Source organism: Onychostoma macrolepis, chromosome 17 (assembly GCF_012432095.1).
Source record: "Onychostoma macrolepis isolate SWU-2019 chromosome 17, ASM1243209v1, whole genome shotgun sequence".
NCBI classification, from domain to species: domain Eukaryota; kingdom Metazoa; phylum Chordata; class Actinopteri; order Cypriniformes; family Cyprinidae; genus Onychostoma; species Onychostoma macrolepis.
In genome coordinates, this window is record NC_081171.1 from 13,160,281 (window position 1) to 13,180,722 (window position 20,442).

At 36.7% G+C, this 20,442-nt stretch overlaps 1 protein-coding gene across 6 annotated transcripts in view; it reads left to right on the forward strand.

Annotated features, from left to right (window-relative positions):
- Window positions 1-20,442, forward strand: part of ehbp1 (EH domain binding protein 1) — a 142,556-nt gene that overhangs the window by 28,138 nt on the left and 93,976 nt on the right. For all 6 annotated transcript variants that reach the window (XM_058750157.1, XM_058750158.1, XM_058750160.1 and 3 more), the window contains exons 5-7: window positions 781-834; window positions 17,207-17,388; window positions 20,182-20,321. In XM_058750157.1, the coding sequence (XP_058606140.1) occupies window positions 781-834; window positions 17,207-17,388; window positions 20,182-20,321 (376 nt within the window). The remainder of the gene's footprint in view (window positions 1-780; window positions 835-17,206; window positions 17,389-20,181; window positions 20,322-20,442) is intronic.

The following is a 20,442-nucleotide window of genomic DNA, read 5'->3' on the forward strand; positions in this document are numbered from 1 at the left end:
GTCCTCAGAGGGGCAAAAGAATCGACTTAAAACCACACACACACCCCACACATGCAAGTTACGAGCTAGCGCTGACAGGCTGACCTGGTGTTGAATATCCTCTAACAGCCTCCACATTGTGTTTACAAAGGTCACACACACAAGTGCTTGTCCAAACATTTTCCTTATCAGCCCTGTCCTCACCAAACCACACTAACACACACTCATCAGTGTCATGTACAACTACACATCCCAGAGTTCATTGCAGCGGGTCAGTTTGGCATGCATGAGTTCATGAATGTTTCATTTGTGTACCGCCAACCCTGCGGTCAGCTGACAGGGACAGTTCTAGAACAACAGAACAGCAGGTCAAGTGAACCTGTATGTATTTGCATCATATGCACATTTACCATACTAATAAAACCTGATTCAACTTTGAAATAAGCTCACAACAGAGATCAGTGTGAGAAAAGTGTGACTTGTATGAGACGGATCACTTTGTCTGTGACCTGTTGCACTGCAATTGGCCTTTTTAAATAATACTGATGCAGGCAGATGAAGCTCATTATGGAACCGTCTCTCCATCCTTGTTTTACATTTTATTTCCCTCAAGAAATGCAGATATTGCTTTGATTCCTATTGTTGATCAGTAAATGGAGATTGAGTTGAAATGTGGAGTTACTTTTGCACAGTATCTCTGCTACAAAAGACACTAAAAACAGGCTTTATTCTGAGACTTCTTTAATGAGCCTTGTTGCAGTTTGTATGATATTAATTAATTTCTACATTCTGTTTTTTCAGGATCCCCACGCAGAGGAGTTTGAAGACAAAGAGTGGACCTTTGTCATTGAAAATGTGAGTGCTTTTATTACACATTTGTGGTTCTGGGGAGTTGTGCTACGTATGTGCAGCCTGACACCTAGTGCTCAAACAGAGTAATCACACTAATGTTACATTTTCAGAGTGCCAGGATGAAGAACGACTGATTTGAGGCAGAATATGTTTGTGTCACTTAGTGCCTGTTGTTCACTCTTAGCTGTTCATGTGGTTGGACCAGTGATTATGTAGTTTGGCTGAAATGCTATGCTAGGCATTTGGATGAATTTGTTTCATGGCTTAGTTTAAAAGCAGGTTATTTGTCTGGCTGTTTTTTTTTTCAGAACCTGATCTAACTGTTATTTCAGCAGTACACACAGTTTTAATTAAAATACAACTAATTCACCCTGCCAAGTGCCTTTTGCCTTCTAGAAGATTGCCAACTTTTTTGCTCTTGTATTGCATTGATTTTTGGAAGTGTTTGTCTTGATTGTGATTTGTGTCTTGGATTCTTTTAAACATTCCTCTGGTGTTTCACAAGACTGCTGCTGTAGATCTTTGCAGTTTCGATTGGCTAGCTGGAGGACAGGATTGTCAATAAACATGGCGCCTGGTTGGCTAATTATCTTGTGGCTGGTTGGACCACACTTTCATGACAGGAAAAAACAAAAATAAGACTTTCAGGGCCTTGACGACTGCTTTTGACTGCTCTTTTATACTGAAGGAGAAGATACTTTGCATTGATTGGAATCTCTCTGCATGTATTTTATATCCTCAAAGACACAGACACAGGGAATAAATTACATTTTAAATTATATTAATATAGTATTGCTATTTTAAAAATGTTTTTTACAGTGTTTTTGATTAAAATAAATGCAGCTTTGTTGAGCATAAGAAAAAAAAAAATGAAAAAGTCTTACAGACCCAAAACTTTCAAATGGTTGAACAGTAAGAACAGTAGAATACTACAATTCAAAGTAGTTTTACAATTGCAGAGTAGACTAATCTTTTTTTTTTTTTTTCGTTGTTGTTTTAAACAGTTATGCTGTATATATTTTGCACTACACTGGTTTTCCATTCTTAACATGGCATCTGTCTGTGTCTCTGGAGAAAGGCTGTTTGGATCCACAAACATGGGCATCGGTCCAGACAGGGCTGTCCTATCCATCTGTCTGCTCAGCAGACACATGCACAAACATCAACACACAATAATAAACTCCCTTCACAGGTCCATTGTAAATGTCTCTGCTGGCAAGCACTCGTTCATGTCTCTGTCCTCGTGAGAGACTGATCAACTTTTACACACACTTGAGATGTCTTAATCAGCATAAACACACATTTCTGTGTGTGAGAAGACTATATTTGTGATGTGAGAATAATAGATGAAATGGTATTCCTTTGTGTTTGGGTTATGTGCACGCAGATGGGGAATGGTTGAGGGGAGAGTGAGAACACAAAGCATAAGATCTGAATTTCTCTTGTCTATACAGACCTCACTAATAACAGACTGATCAAAGACATGCCTGTCATCTGACACCAGCATTGAGATGAGAAGAGATCTACATACACCAGGTTCCCACAAACTTGCTGAATTCCTCCTTCCACAAACATAAACACTCATCTCCCACAGACTCTCTTTCCTTGATCTCTTTCTCTCAAACCCAGACACACGCACACTAACGCATTTTTGCAGCTTTTTTTAATTCTTTTTTTTTCCAGTTGATAAATGTTAGTCATATTTATTCATTTCAATCCATTTTACGCTGACATTTTAATTGATGATATAATAGTACAAAATGACAGAAAAATGATAGAAAATGTCAGACTGTCACAGACTAAACTGTAAACCACATTTCAAACTTTTTGAAAAATGTTTGAACAATTAATGGATAGTTACTCATATTTCTGTTCCAAACCGCTATGCATTTCTTTCTTCTGTGGAATACAAAATATATTTTGAAGAATGTTGGTAACCAACCAGTTTTGACTTTACCGAGACATTTTTCAAAATATCTTCTTTTTTGTTCCACAGAAGAAAGTCATGCAGTTGTTGTGAAGAGTAAATGATGACAGAATTTTAATTTTGAGGTAAACCTTTTTTCATACACGTAAAAGATTTATTAGCAAAAATACAGTATCATATTTTCATCTGTAGCATGTTTAAAGTAAAATCGTGCAATTATCATCATGACGCAGAATTTTTGTTTCTTTTCTTCTTGAGCTTTGACAATCGAAAAAAACCCACATTTTTGCTCCACACACTGGTTCATTCTGCCCCTGTGCTCCTGCCTGCTGTGAGAAACTGTAAGGAAAACAGAAGAAAGAATGAGAGAGGGATAGAAAGAGAGGAGTATAAAGGCGGGAGAGGAGAAGAGAGCATTCCAAGAGAGACCGACATCAAAGCTCCTTGAGCTGCCCTATTTGGCACCACATTTCTCTGTGTGTATTTGCGTGTGTTTTTGAGAGAGAACAGCGGCAGAATTTCCAGCCATTTCAGTCTTTATTCCTCATATCAGTCTTGTGCTCGGTTAAACTCTGGGTTTAAACCTGCAGAGTTGTGTCTGTAGTTTGTTTATGTGGTTTTGCATTTGTGGAAATTGTTGTTTTCCTTTTTTACCAACTGGAGTCGTGCTACTTACCAAAATTGCAGACTAGCAAGAATGTAGTCTCATTCTGGATTTATCTATGAAGTTTCCTATAAGGTGCATAATGGAAAAATGGATAATGGAAAAGTAGAGTTGTACAAGGAATATTCCAAAATTCTGTCATCCTTTACTCTGTGAACTGTTGCTGTATGGAAAAGTGTTGAAGAGTCCTCAAATTTTCATTTTGGAATAGAAAAATAATGTCAGAACTGTTATTTCTTGCTCATTTCCTCCTCCAGCCACTAGAGGGCAGCATGTGATTGACTACAAATAGGTTATGTTCAAAAATCCTGGATTAGAGACCAGGAATAAGAGGAAAGATGAAACGATGTGAAGTAAATGTATACATTTCAAGATAAAATAAGAAAGACATGTTTGTCAAAGCAGAATGATTAACTTCCTGTTGTTCAAACATGATCTTGCTTCTGCTCTATCGTTCCATCCTTTTTTTTTATTCTTTTCTTTCTCTTTCTCTCTTTTTCTGATGATCTGCTGCCTTTTGTGGACTTCGTCCAAAACATTTAAAGTCATTTCCACATCAGTTCTCCTCTGCCCAGGGGTCCTCGCCACGGCTGCGTCTACGTCAGGAGCACATTACGTGGGCTACTGGTCCTCGCGCTGCCCCTGGTCCTGCGCTTCTCTGGAGACCACACAGAATAATTCAGCCACCCAGCCAGGCATGCTGAGCAAAGCTGGTGTGGAGAATGAAATAGAAAAGTTTGTGTGTGTCTCTCTAGGGATTAATCTGAACTGAATGTAACTGGCTCTCAACTTTTATTGCTGCTTTGCTTTGTGTAATTTTGTCAGATCAGAGCCTCAGACGCACATGGATTTCACTTTAAATGGGATATTAACCCATGCGCTCTTATAGAGGATTTATTTTATTTTATTTTCATTGAATGTGTCCCCATTTAGTATGTTCAAGATGGTCTGCAGTTTAAGTTTGAGTTAAATTTTTATTTTGGTCAAATCCAGGGATGCACCAACATTTGATTTGATGTTGTGAATGCTAACTATTAAATAGTTGACTTAAAAAGTCGTCTACATCAATTAAGAATAAATTGGTTAAAAGTAAATTCAGGCATTACAACATTATAATGTACAGAATAAACATGTATATTTTGAGTTTTGCTAAAGATTACATGTAACATTTTCATTAGATTGTTTACCTTTATGCATTTAGCAGACGCTTTTATCCAAAGCGACTTACATTGCATTCAAGTTACAGTTTCTACATTTTATCAGCTCTTGCTTTCCTTGGGAATCGAACCCATGATCTTGACGTTGCTAGCGCCTACTATTTGAGCTACAGGAAAGCTAACAATAAACTAACAATAGCAAGTTTGCTAATCAACCTCAAGATTTTAACAGAAAAGTATGATTTTAACAGTTTTCCAGGATTAAGTGGCCATCACTCAATTCCAACGTTCCTCTGGACCTTTAAAGAACGTCTGCTGGTTTCTTGTTGATGTGGAGTAAAACAAACTTTGTTTATGCAATATGAAAAACAACAGCGACACTGAGAGCATTAGGTACAGATATTGATCTACCGTTTCACTGTGTGTATGTATACAGAATACTGTGTGTGTGTGTGTGTGTGTGTGTGTATACCAGGGTTCCTCAAATCTTACCCTGGAGGTCCAGTCCACTGCAGAGTTTAGCTCCAACCCTGATCAAACTCACCTGTCTGTGATTTTTCTAATGATCCTGAAGACATTGATTAGCATGCTCAGGTGTGTTTGATCAGGGTTACAGCTAAACTCTGCAGGAAAGTGGATCTCGAGGTCCAGATTTGAGGAGCCCTGGTGTATACCATGCTCAAAGTGCTCTAGAATTTTAAAGGGGATAAGCAAGTTGTATTTTCAGTGTTTTGTATTTTATACTGTTCAAACGTTTGGGGTCAGTAAGGTTTAATATTTTTGAAAGGAGTCTCACAAAGACTGAATTTATTTGATCAAATTTACTGTAAGAGTAATGTTGTTAAATATTACATTTTCAAATATTTGTTTTGCTATTTTAATATATTTTAAAAGGTAATGTGAATTTTTAGCAGTTATTACTGCAGTCTTCAGTGTCACATGATCTTTCAGAAATCATTCTAATATGCTGATTTGGTGCTCAAGAAACATTTCTCATTAATATCAGTGTTAAAAAAAAAACAGCATTTATTTGAAATGGAAATCTTCTGTAACATAAGTGTCTTTACTGTCAGTTTTGATCAATTTAATGCATCCTCGCTGCATAAAAGTATTTATTAAAAAAAAAATTGTACTAACCCCAAACTGAACTGTGGTGTGAATTATCATACTGTTTTTTATGACTGGTAAATGTTTTCAATTCACTCAGCATCAGCAGTAGGGTTGTAACGATATACCGGTATGAATGTGCACGGTTATCATACCGAAAACATTTGCATATCTACGGTTTAAAAAAATAAATAATGGGGGAAAAAATCTCACCCACGCATATGCAACTTATTTCCGCTCGGCAGCTTCACTCTGCATTCACTTGGCTGCTTACACACACGTACAGTGGATAAAATGACAGAAACAGAGATTAATCTCCATCTCCGCTGAAAAAAAAAAGGTAAAATCTGCTGTATGGGAATACTTCTGATGTATAAAAAAATTAACACAGGGTTGTCCTTGAGGATGGATCCAATTTGCAAAAAAGTGGACGCAAAGTGGCTGCAGGCAAAACATCTAGCATGTTCGCGGAAACCATCCCTCCGTGCAGATGGTGTGTTGCATTTATAAAAAGTGAAAAATTAGTCGGGTAATAAAAAGTGATAAATTAGTTGGGTAGTCATGGCCTTATGGTTAGGGAGTTGGGCTTGTAACCTGAAGGTTGCTGGTTTGATTCTCGCACCGGCAGGAATTGAAGGTGGGGGTTGTGAATGAACAGCACTCTCTCACAGCACCTTCGATACCATGACTAAGGTGCCCTTGAGCAAACCCCTAATTGCTCCCCGGGCGCTGGAGCAATGGCTGCCCACTGCTTTGTGTGTGTGTGCATTTGTTCACTGCTGTGTGTCTGCACTTGGATGGGTTAAATGCAGAGCACCAATTTCGAGTATGGGTCACCATACTTGACAATACCTCACGACTTAACTTAAGTTAAATTAAGGCCGCATGATTGCAATCATATGTGATACGGTGCAGTCGTGAACATGAAATTTACAGTATAACGAGGATGTCACCTAAAATGCGCAATCTGGTGGATGGATAAATCGTGAAGAGACTGCTATATAAATAATCTGCTTGTTTCTGCATGTCTCTGGGTGGCGCCGTTTTATCTACTACATACTGAAGTATGCATGACACTACTGCAGCGTCTACATAAACATCAACATCAGCAGAGCTGCTCTGAGAGAAAACTTAAACATTTCCTAGTTTTATTTGAGAAAAACCATTGTCATATACACTCTGAAACTCAAAGTTCCGCTGCAACCCGTCAAAATAAAAGTTTGATTTAACTCTAAATTGACAAATATATTAGCATTGTACAATGTACTTCAAAGTTATAATAATATTCTTTATAATAATGAATTTATTTAAACGTTATTTTTAATAAATATCATGTTTGTCCATGTTTTAACTATACCTCTGTTGTGCAGAACTAAAAGTTAAATTTTCATTTGATAGCATTTTAAAACATAAATTAAAAAGCTAAAGTGTGATATAGATATACATAAGGTGTATAGCTTTATTTTTTTTAATTTTTTTTTTAAACCAAATTAAACCAAATTATTTTTTTCAGAAGGGAGACTTCAATGCTTTCATTAAAATGGTTTCAAGTTTGTTGTAATAAAGGATTTGTTCACTCAAATAACTTGTTCTTATTCTTTTAAGAGTCATTGTTACTGATAAGAATTATTGTTTAATACATACAGTGAAACCATGATATGTTCTGAGACGATTATCATACCGTGAAAATCTCATACCGTTACAACCCTAATCGGCAGTTGTGAGAGTTCATTTCGGAGTCTGTATGTGTGTGTTTCACAGTCAGATTAACAGGATTCTTAACAGGGTTGGAGATCAGATGTAAGGCAAGGTCACAGTTGACTCTAAGCCCACCTCACACATGTACACAAGCAAAGATATCCAAAACAGAAACACTCTATGTTTTGCCCCTCTACTGTGAGATGGAAGCAGGAATAAACATGTACACGTGTTAATCTGTTTCTCAGAAGCTGCTGCACAGTGTGACTCTCTCAGGACACTGTGTGTGTGTGTGTGTGTGTGTGTGTGTGTGTCTGTCTGTCTGTCTGTGTGTCTGTCTGTGTGTCTGCTGCATTTCTATACTGCTTTATTATTTGGGCTTAGAGCTGTAACATCAGATGAGCACGCACACACACTTTTCTTCAGTGTTTGTGTTTGTATGTCACTGGCCCTTCATTCTTTGTCCACAGTTGTCCATCCATTCTCACCTGCCTGCCTTCACATTTCTTTTTATCTCCCTTCATTCTGCATCTGTCCCTCTCTCTCTATCTCTTTCCCCGCATCTCTGCCGTATTTATTTTTCTCTTTCTTCTTAAGATGGTGCCTGCTGATGGAGACAGATCTTAGTGGCTCTGAAAAATATTCCTCAAAGCCAAATATTTATCCACAAGCTTGACCCAGGTGTTCCCCCTGTCTCTTTCTCCAGATTGCTATCTCAGATTGCACTTACAATACCATCCCCAAAGTTATATATTAACCACATAGTTATAGTCAGATACCAGTCAGATCATTAGTATCATTAGATTCAATGATATCAACACTGTAAACATGATGCTAATGTGGTCTATAACGTCTGATCTCTCTTTGCATACTTTCTCAACGTAATCCGCTCTTTTAGGGTTAAAGCACTGGAGTGTATTGAACATCTGCGAGTGACTCATGGCCGTTGAATGTTTCGGTCGATGCAGTTGAAAAAAGTGTGATTTTTAAAGCGTTTTAATCCCTCCTGTTTTTTTTTTGGTTTTCAGCTACCATTACTTCGTTTTTGTTTTGTTTTGCTTGCTAGTTTCGGTTTGTGAAAAACGGATGCCTAGCATGATAAAGCGAATTAGAGCTGTGGAACAATCGCACTGTCGTTTGCTTTCAGAAACACTTACAGGAAATGCAAACACACAACGTTCATCCAGTATCTTGTATGGACATCTGAAAACAGAAAAAATGGGATTAGTAAAATAAAAAACAGAAGGAGAGAGAACTAGGCCTGTCACGAGAACATCTTTTTGTTGTGCGATATATTGCCCCAGAAATAATTCCAATAAGCGATTTTATTGTCATTTTAAGACCATTTTATGCCCGTAATATATAATCATAATATAACAGCATAATAATGCAAGAAGGCCTACACAATTTCAAATGACAACAAACTTTTAATTCTTAATGTTTAGATCATGGAATTTAAGTATCAAAATATTAGACACCCTTAAAAAAAAAAAAAAAAAAAATTCTCACAAAACTTTCTGCATTGTTAACAAAACGATGTGTTTCCCCCCCCCCCCTTTCTATTCATCAAGGAATCCTGAAAAAAATGTATTACAGTTTCCACAAAAATTTAAAGCAAAAGTTGCTCATCTGTTTTCAACATTGATAAGAAATCTTTCTGGTGTCAAACCAGCATATTAGAATGATTTCTGAAGGATCATATGACAATAAAAACTGGAGTAATGGCTGCTGAAAATTCAGCTTTGCCGTCAAAGGAATAAATTATTTTTAAGATTTATTTAAATATAAAACAGTTACAATTTTACTGTTTTTACTGTATTTTTGTTCAAATAAATGCCTTAGTGAACAGAAGATGTCAAAAAACCCAAAAAAACCCAAAAAACAACCTTTTGAACAGTAGTGTATATGCAAGAAAAGAAAGGAGGTATGACGTCTGTTTAATTAACTGTCTGTTTGAGCATAATTTGATTCAGGCAGGTACTCTGTAAAGTATCTTCTGTTACTTAAACTCTTTTAAAACCATAGACTCTGTGTGATGGATTAAACCTATTATGTCAGTCTTAAACGGCTTAAAACTCAAGAGCCAACACAGATACGACCCTCAAAGCCTGTGGGATGGCACTGCCATAGAACCTGCTTTATGACAGCATGACAGAAGCTCTTACAACAGCTCTGATCCTGAGATTCCTTCAGACTCAGAGCGCTCACAGATTGATTATTAAAGAGTCTGAATGTTGTGTGTTGAACAAAACCAAAGTCGCTTTTTGTCAATTCACTCGGCAATTCATATTTGGAATTTTTTATTTTTATTTTTATTTTTACTGTCACTGGCTTTAGTGTTGTGGCAGTTGGCCCTCTGGCACTTACACACACATCTATAATTCCCCTTATTGGCTCTAAAATAGTGTTATCCAGTGGTTAGTTCATGGACTAAAGTCTGCAAGTGCTGCACATAAAATAACTGATTATGATGGATTTCTTCTGTCAAACAGGGTAACTGTCCACTGTCTCAGAAGGCACACACACTCAGCGTTTTTCCACCCAGTACTGATAACGGTCTCCTTTATACCAGTGATGGACTCACTGAGCATTAATTTAAGTTAGTGCTGTCAATATAATTACAGCTGTGTGTGTGTGTGGTCATGTGAGGTGGAAACTGATGAGTTGGCACCTTTAAAAATGGGCTGTTGGGTGTTAATCCAATAAATCTGTCTCTCTGGTGCGTGTATGTGTGCTTATCTGCCTCTCTGGTGTACATTGTGTGTGTGCTGGAATGCTGCAGTGTTAGAGGTGTTTACAGAGCAGTATTATTTTTTGGCCCACAGTTGATAACTGAGAGGATGGAAGAGGGATGGACAAAGCAAAAAAAAACGGGCTTTGTGACTTTAAAATTTGGCCATTTGATTGTATTTTGACTTTTTATTTTTACTCATTATTACTTTATTGTATCATTTTTGGTCACGCTTAATTTTAAGGCCCAGTTCTAATTATTAACTAACTATTAAAGTGCACCCAAAAACAAAAGTTCTCTCATTATACTTACCACCATGTTGTTCCAAACCCGTAAGACCTTCTTTCATCTTTGAAACACAAATTAAGATATTTTTGATGGAATCCGAGAGCTCTCTGACTCTCCATAGACAGCAAGGGTCCTACCACGGTCATAAGTACTAATTAGAAGTACTAACAAACAGTCAATATGTTAGTAATATACATTCTAATAAGCAACTAGTTAATAGTGAGAATTGGTCCCTATACTAAAGTGTTACCTTATTATTATATTGCTTTTTATAATACTTAATCATTTTACTTAATATCCTTACTTTATTTTAATTGCTTATTTACTCAGTTTGCTCCATTTTTACTTTTCTCTTTGCAAATATCTTTGCACTTTTGCTTTGCAAATAACAAATGTAATATTGTCATGCCAATAAAGCACACAGAGAGAGAGAGAAAGAAATAGGCAATTTTTTTTTTTTTTTTATGAAAACTTCACACACTCTTTTTGAACCTCTTAAGTTGAGTTTTCCGATCTTTCATGGGCCTGGTGTATGTGATGTTTAAGAGTCATTTTGGCAGCGGATGCTTGTCCTTCATCGGAGAGCCTATAAGAGACTGTAGGTCACAGGCTTTGGTGGGTTGCGGAGAGAGATTTATTTTCTGTTGTCTATTGTTATTGTTTTGTGCGTTCATAGGCACCAGGCGGTGTCCCAGCGTGGGTATGCCGCGGAAACAACATCTCCAGTATTTGAGCATAGCTTTTTGTGATTTCACTGTCTCTCTCTGTCTCTCTCTGAAGGTATTAAGCTGGCATCTTCTTTTCCTCTCTTTTATAATAGGCTGGTATTGTTTTGGGCTCTTTTATTATTTTGGTGGCTGGTATTATTTTTGATTTCCATAAGTCTTGGTCTGTTGGCTTTGCTCGTCTTTTATGTTCAGCTGGAACAATGGCAATCCCCCAGCCACCGGCCCTACCCTCAATAACAATTCCCACAAATAATGACACTACCCCTAATCTGTGTGTGTGTGAGCGCCACTCAATGACAGTTTGGGGAAATCACATTTGAATCACAACAGATGAGTGATGACAGACAGAAATAGGCCTTGGGTGATGCCAACTGAAAATGTGTCATCCGTCCTCTCCCTCTTTGTCTCTTCCTTTATATATTTATATTCCGCTCCGCGTTCATGCAGAAACTCGCAACTGGCATTTATTGATGGAAAAGCCTATTGTGGCCCATTTCTTTGACAAACACCCTCAATGTTGATACATCTTTTTTTATAGAGCTACATTTCTCATCCCCTCAGGGATCATCTCGGGTTGGGAACCGAGAACCGGTTCTGTGAGCCAATATTTGGGAATGAAACGGAAAGTCAAAATTTAAAATACTAAACAAATTCTGACTTGAATTTGAATCAGAAGACGTCCATTTATTTATTTATTTTTTTACCTAGCATCACTCTTTCTTCTCGTCCTCTTCCTCTGCTCTGTGTGTGTTGGGAAGGAAACCCCACAGCCCTGACCCACACCCCCCATACTGGCACCAGCTGTGGATCAATACTGGGACAGCTGGGACTGCCACCCGCCTAAACACTACATGCATACACGCCCTAAAGTGGATGAAGCTCCCGGTCGCACCCCTTTCTTCCTCAGGCTTTCTGGAAATGTCAGTCAAAGGAAGTTTGAGGTTCACTTTAGGTGTGAGAGCCTGCAGGGGTTTGGTGGTGTTCTCCTCTGACAGGGACACACAAATACACAACACGCACTCATACATGCTGATGGAAAATCTTGAATGTAGTCGTCATTTGAAGTATTATGGCTGTTATCCTCTCAGTCGTGGTGTTGCACTGTGAGACATTTCAAAGGGTTTCAAAGTTAGACATTACGGTTTTACAGTTTACTGTTGCCAGTAAGATACTGTAATTAAGATTTACAGTAGCAAACTGTATTTGATTTACAGTAGAAAAATAAAAAATTAAATTAATCAGTATACTACTGTAATTCATTCGTTTTAATATAGATTTCATTTGATTTTATAATTTTTAAAATCCGGTACTACTGGCATTCAATTAAAACAGACACAATAATTACAAAATATCAAACTATTTATTTAAAACATTGCAGTTATTACACTTAAAAATACAGTCTTCCAATTGCTGTAACAGTGCATCTTCACCATTTCTCCTGTCTTAGGACATTTTGCAGTGCATTATGTTGTATCATCTGGATTTATCTTCTCAAAGAATTTTTAGGCAACAGAAACATAATGGAGAAAAACGTGGCCACCCCCTTTGCTCACCATCCATTTTGTTAGTGACAAAAATGTGTTCCCTGAAAAACAAGAAGTAGAAATGACACACTTTTAAAAGGCAAACCCCATATAAAATACACAAACCTCTCAAAACCATAGTTGTTCTCTTACCATTAATTATCAGTCTCGGGGTGGCCTGCTCATGTCTTTCTTGATGCTGTATTGCAGTTGCCTTTAAAAAACAAATACAAAAAATGCAGTAAATCTTCCTTTAAAAACTATAACAAACTAATTCTAAAACTAGGGCATTTGCAGTATTATACTGGATGATATACAGTAAATAACTGTAGAAATGACAGAAATGTCTAACAGTGTGGATTATCATGGTGTTAACAAAACGAACATTTAAGCACAGGTCACAGGCAAACATGTCCATGATACACTGGGAAAACTGTAGACAACCCAAACATGCCATGGCACCATGGACGTCATCCAGAGTAATGTTTCTAATCGCTTATTACTGCAGAATATCTTGTTTTACAGTTAATGTTGTTGTATTTTCAGGAAATGGCAAACATGTCAACTGGAGTTGGGCAAAAAAAAAATGTCATTGTTGTAAATAGTTGCATTGTGTTTGTGTATTTGAATTTGTGTATAGAAGTGCAACGTAGACATTGAACTGCACATATAGTATGCAGCAGTGTTGTTTTAGTATGATTTATTTACTGTAATAGTATAGTATTATAGTATTTATTAATATTTTGAATTGGCTTTTTATATTTTCATTTTAATTTGTTTAAATTTGAGTAAGTTTATTTAATTTGTCATTTTATTCGTTTTTAATATTTCTGTTTAGCTTTATTTAAAACAATTTTTTAAATTTTTTTTATTTTAGTACTTTTTAATATGACTTACTAATATATTTTACTTATAGCCAAGACAATATAATTTCCTAAATTAAGTTTACATTTTGTATCTAGTCTTTAATGTTATTTAGGTTTCATTACCGTTACCGAGAATGATTATTACTAGTTTAGTTTTGGCTAACAATAACTAATACAGTTACCTAACTTTAGTTAACTAATACAGTGCGTGTATGTTTTCTTTAACTTGATACAATCGCACAATGCTAATAATGTAATCAGCAAAACGCTTTCTGACATTTTGGTTTAAATGTCTCTGCTTTGGGATTAAATGGTGATGGTGGTTTAAAGATATTTTGCAGGATATACACAAAACTTTAATAAAACATACGTAAAGTTAATGTTTTCCACAGTATGTAGTCAAAATTCACTAAAAATCTAAAATGTTTATTATTCATTGTTGAGGCTTCTGGCATATGTTGATAGTCTCAAATGACCAAATGTTAATATTTTAGTCTGATATTAATTAGAAAAATGTTGTTCTCCTGGACACATTGATTTATTTTAAATATATATCTGCTCACTAATGTTTAATGCATGTTCAGTTTTTAAACTATAGAGTTTGACACTCTTCTCTCAGAAAGAGAAGAGTCTATGTTGGTGTGTGTGTGCGTGTGTGTGGGGGGTGGTATGCTCCTTAAGGGAGCAGCAGGGGGCAGCAGTCAGCCACCCTGGCACCTTCATCTCCCCTCTCCGCCAGGTATTTAGCAATTCTGTGGGTACAATAGCTGCGTATTGATAGTCATATCCCTGTGATAAATTAAAAGTGTCTTATTGTCTCTTTTCATTTTACACATTGTCATAACCCTGGACGGTAATCTGGGGTTCTGATTGACACCGGCAGCCAGGGAAAAGAACACCCTCATTGTTTGCGCTCGTCAAATCTGTTAAACCTAATTCTTCCCCGCATATTTGCATATTCTTAAGTATTTTTTTCGGAGAAGGACTAAATCCTTCTTAAGTGTTTGATGCATTTTGAAATTCATTCATAAAGGACCTACATGCACTATTAGCTCGGTATAATGCCAGTGCATAATCTCAGCGATAAGACACGCTTTGGAGCGCTGGATTCTTCAGGGATGACATGCTGTATTTCCGACCGATTCAACAGGGGCTCAAATGTCAACACAAATGTCAAGTGGCTTCGTCGGCGAGCGGTTTTGAATCTTAGACGCAGGTTTTTTTCTCCCTTTTATCGTTTTCATTTACTGAAGGAGTCGCAGAGGACCATCTCCCGTCCCAGCTGGAGTGGGGGATTGTGGGTAATTTGTCTGGGTGCGAGATTGGCAGGCGGCACTGTTGTTTTGATCGGGTCAGCGCTCGGGCGCTTTACGTCTCTGTCTGTGTTTCAGCCGCCGGCATGTGGGGTGTTCTTCGTCGGTGCCGTTCGGTCAGATTAATCACCTTCAGCAAACCGGAAGAAGGGTTAGTTTGTGCTGACATTGTGTCCTGTGTATGGAGCTGTATTGAGGCATTTCTGAGGCGGAAATAGTTGCTCTTCAGCTCTCTGCGTCTCAATCTTCCTGAGACTGCTCTGATAAGGGCTCCTCTTTACCTACGGGACCACTGATACATGCAAACACACACTTGTGCGCCTGCGAGCGAGATTTCTATCTTGAGATCTATATGTAGTCGCTCCACATATGCACACAGGCAGGTGTATGAATGCAGGCTCTTTGAGAGGTTATACACGGAGCCTTCATTTCTCTCTCTGCTCATTTTGTTTTGGATTACTCTGCACAACAGGCCTGATGAGATAAAGGTGAAGAGAGCATAAAAGACAGAAAAATAGGCCTGTATGGCCTATATCTCACCCATAGAGAAAGCTTGAAATGAAAAGTGTTTGCTGAAAAGAAGGCCAAATAATGGCTTGTAGCGAGAGAAGAAACTTGTATAGAGTGTAAATGTGTAACAATGTACATGAGACAGAGAAAAAAAAAGAAATAATTTGACACTTACGTTTCTTGTTAGTCATTTCCAGTGTTCGAACTGTCAATTTAGGTGAATTGATTCTTTAACCAGTTTATGACTCCGATTCAGTGAATTGTCAGTCACTCTAATATGTATGTAAATGATTCAATTATGAAAACAAATTAATTGATTGATTAAAATAGATTAAACAAAATTATATAATTATTATAAATTATTAGTTTTCTAAATAAAGTTTTCTCTCTCTGTTTATTAATTTGTATTTAGATGTTAACATGTTTTGAATGTTTTAGTAACAATTTGTTGATTTAATATTTTATTAATAGGTATTAATGTTGGTGAAATTAACTGGGAAACTGGTGATCTGTAACCTTTATACAGTATTTTACTTCTTGCTTTAATCATTAAATCTACTGGCTGTTTGGTTATAAATATATTATTTGGTTAAAATAATTTAAGCCATATTACAACACACACACACACACATATATATCTATATATATATATCTATCTATCTATATATATATATATATATATATATATATATATATATATATATATATATATATATATATTGAGTATCATCAAAGGGCTGAAGAGAAGGATATTGACATCTTTATTTATATTTTTCTGTATCGCCTATCCCTGCGCTGTGGCCTGTGTGATGGTGTCAAAACATGTTTCACAGGTTGAGCGTGGTACTTTCATCCGGGAGGAAATTGCTGATACTTAGTCAGCAAGCTGAGAAAATGCCTCAAGAACAAACAATAAACGTGATGATATTTATTTGGCTTTGATAAATAAGAGGAGGCAGGTCAGGAAATGTCTCCAACTGTGTTTCCGACCTATCTGGCAAATGGAAAGTGTGCAGGTGGGCCAGTGTTTTGTTTTGTTCCGTTTTTCTTAGATGTTGTCGCCCTAAAGTCATTTTGGCACATGGCTGGTGTCAAACCCTTTTCCTCTTGTAATTTTTTTTAAAAACCATTATTATTATTTTAAAACACAGTCTGAATCCATAACCTGCGATATTAGAATTGATGTTTACTGGACTTCACTAACCATAAACAAATCCAATGAATTGGAGAACAGAATCAGGGCCAGTTTTGCTTTCCTTTCTAATCGCTTTAGAATATTCCGGTCCTTTTACCTACAGGAGGCGCCATTGACCATTTTGACTGTGTATGTTTACTCTGCTGGTTTTTGAGGTGATGAACTAATACCGAATTTGGTTATTTAAATGATTTAGGCAAATTAATGCCTTTTAGTTTCAATGTGACCTTTTCTTTGTCCAAAAAGTTGTTGGCATGATCTTCAGTGTCACTCTGTTTAGTGTTTACTCTCATTTTTATCATTCTGTTCAGAGTTTATACTCCATTGAGACAGTCTATATAAACTTGTATGCACATGTTCCAGGAGTGCCGGTTTCCCCCGGTGTGTGGGCTTTGTACATGTTAAAACAGGTGATGATTTTACCCATAAGTGTGAGGATTAGTAACATTCATTCATTCTTTTTGATTGTTTTCTTAGTAAAGCACCATAGGGCTATTTTGTTATATGCAAATTCTTAGAGTTTGAAACTGTTAAAAACATATTGATGTCAGGTTTTTTTTGTATTTTGTTAGCAATTGTAGTAAATGAGTTTAATTATTTATTTTTGCAGCTTAAGAAGTATTTAAGCATCTTTCTGTTTTTTTTTTTGTGTGTGTGTGTTATTTTAGGAATCTCCGTCAGGTCGTCGGAAAGCGCTGGCCACCAGCTGCATTAACATGAAGCAGTATGCCAGTGCCATGCCCACACAGACAGACGTCAAGCTCAAGTTCAAGCCGCTGTCCAAGAAAGTGGTTTCAGCAACACTGCAATTCTCCCTGTCCTGCATCTTTCTGCGAGAGGGCAAAGCCACGTAAGAGCAGCCCACTACACCATCTAAAACCAGCTGACTACACCCACCCTGAAGGAATGCTGCCACTTCAAATTATGCGCTTCTTCCTTTTCTCTCTGTGCATTTCTTTCTTTTTTTTGAGTGACAATACCTGACATTCCCAGCATTCTTTTCCCTGGATCTCTCCCCCTCTCATCCCTTCCTCTCTTCCTCTCCCTCTAAGATTTCATCCTGTCTTCATATGCACCCCAGTGAGGTTGTTCTTTCTTTCGCTCTCTGAAATGTTCTTGCCAGTGTGGGAATTAGAGGCCTTTTACACACACATGTATATGCCCATTCGTTCTGCCAATTGATCTGAAGGGTATAATTAATTTAGTATTTGGCTAAATAATATAAGAGCTTTATCTGTCATATATATATATATATATAAAGTATTTATTTTATTAAAGAACTTGACAAAAATGTCCTTTTTCCCCAAAAAATCATGATCTTTAAGATTTTGACAGGTAGAGTTTCATAGAGAGAGCCCGATACGGTAACACTTTACAATAAGGTGTCATTAGTTAATGCATTAATTAACATGAACTTACCATGAACAACACCACTTTTCAGCATTAGTTAATGTTTATGTTAACTTACACACATATTAACGCATCTATTCATGTTAACAGCTTAATTAGTTGACATTAGTTAACACATTAGTTAACATGAACTAATCATGAACAATAATTGTAAACAGCTTGATTTAATATGTTTGGTAATGTAGACTTGCTGTACATATTTACATTGTTATTCATGTTCATAGGCACTTTACTCTCTACTTATATTAAACAAAGCACTCATTAATGGAATTTGTGAACCTTATTGTAAAGTGTACACTACTTCAACATTAACTGATGTGTTACTAACATTTGTATAAGAATAATAAAATAATAATGAATAACAATAATAAAGAGTTTACAAATGTTAGTAACGCATCAGTTAATGTTGAAGTAGTGTACACTTTACAATAAGGTTCACAAATTCCATTAATATGTGCTTTGTTAACGGTAAATCATGTTAATGAAGAGTTTACAAATGTTAGTAACGCATCAGTTAATGTAGAAGCACATGAACATGAATAACAATGTAATTATGTACAGCAAGTCTACATTACCAAACTGCTGTGTGTCTGCACTTGGATGGGTTAAATGCAGAGCACCAATTTCGAGTATGGGTCACCATACTTGACAATACGTCATGACTTAACTTAAACTTAACTTAAACTCAAGCTGTTTACAATTATTGTTCATGATTAATTCATGTTAACTAATGTGTTAACTAATGTCAACTAATTAAGCTGTTAACATGAAAAGATGCATTAATATGTGCAAGTTAATGTTAACTAAGATTAACTAATGCTGAGCAGAGGTGTTGCTCATGGTTAGTACATGTTAACTAATGCATTAAATAATGTTAAGCAATTAAGCTGTTAACGTGAATAGATGCGTTAATATATGTGTAAGTTAACAAACAAACATTAACTAATGCTGAACAGTGGTGTTGTTCTTGGTTAGTACATGTTAACTAATGCATTAAATAATGTTAAGCAATTAATCTCTTAACGTGAATAGATGTGTTAATATATGTGTAAGTTAACATAAACAAACATTAACTAATGCTGAACAGTGGTGTTCTTGGTTAGTACATGTTAACTAATGCATTAAATAATGTTAAGTAATTAAGCTGTTAACGTGAATAGATGCGCTAATATGTGTAAGTTAACAAACAAACATTAACTGATGCTGAACAGTGGTGTTGTTCATGTTAAGTAATGCATTAATTGATGTTAACTAATGACACTTTATTGTGAAGTGTTACCCACACGTTTAAGGCTGTACCTCACGTTCTCCTGGCGTGCACTAAAAGAAATCAAATCTTGTCGTCCCAGACTTGAGCTGTTGCTTTTTGACATGCTCGTCACAACAAACAAGTCAGATGGAATATTTCCAGCCACTGGCCCCGAGAGTGTAAATATCTTTCCTTCACTCGTCTTGCAATATCCACGTTTCCCTCTTTTTTTTCTTTTTTTTTCCTTTCTGATCTCTGCCTGCCTCTAAATAAAGGAAGCAAGAAGTGTGTGTGAGTGTATATGATTTCACCGTTGTGCTATACGAGATACATGTGTGTTTGTGTGGCTTTTGTGGCGTGTGTGTGACAGAGGTTACACGGCGGAAGTGTAACCGCTCTTAACCCATGGGAATGATGTCAACAGCACACAAATAAACCCCATTACATAAGTTCAAATAAGCTCCATGCCTGCCAAAGAAAGACTGGACCGCATTCATAAAGAAGTGTGAGATAGACAGAGAGAAGGAGAAGACAGGGACATTGGGAGGGAGAGAGGGAGTTAATCCTGGAGCGTTATCTCGCCGTGCTTGTGAATGCCCTGGCTGGAATGCATGTCCGTATTGCACTGCCTCTTATGAGCAGGACCATGAAGGGCATTTCGTTTACACGTTCATCTTTCACTCGCTCTCTCTGTCAACCTGGCTTTCTTCTCTTTTTCCATCCATCTCCTTCAGTGTAACAAAATTATTTTTACACAAAAGCACAGTGAATGGAAGGCCATATTCACTCTTTACTAACTGTTGTCAGTGTTTTATTCAAATCTGGGGAAGGTCAATTTCTCAATTTTACTGTATTTGAATCCATTTCAAATCCATTTCGCCTCAAAACGAGTGCAGAAAATGCAAAAACTGGGTACTGTGTCTCATCTATGAATGATTTCATCAAAAATATTGTGCTTTTATTTCTTTCTCATTCTGTGTGTAGTGATGAAGATATGCAGAGTCTTGCCAGTCTGATGAGCATGAAGCAGGCTGATATTGGTAATCTGGATGATTTTGAGGAAGAGAATGAGGAAGATGAAGAGAACAGAGTGAATCAGGAGGAGAAGGCCGCCAAGATCACAGGTGAGACTTGCTTGATTTCATCTTTACATACATAAGACCACCACAGTGCTGCAGTAGTTTGTTTTTCTTCGTTCTGTTGTTGTTCTTTTTATTTTCTTTCCTTTTAAAATAATTATTTAAA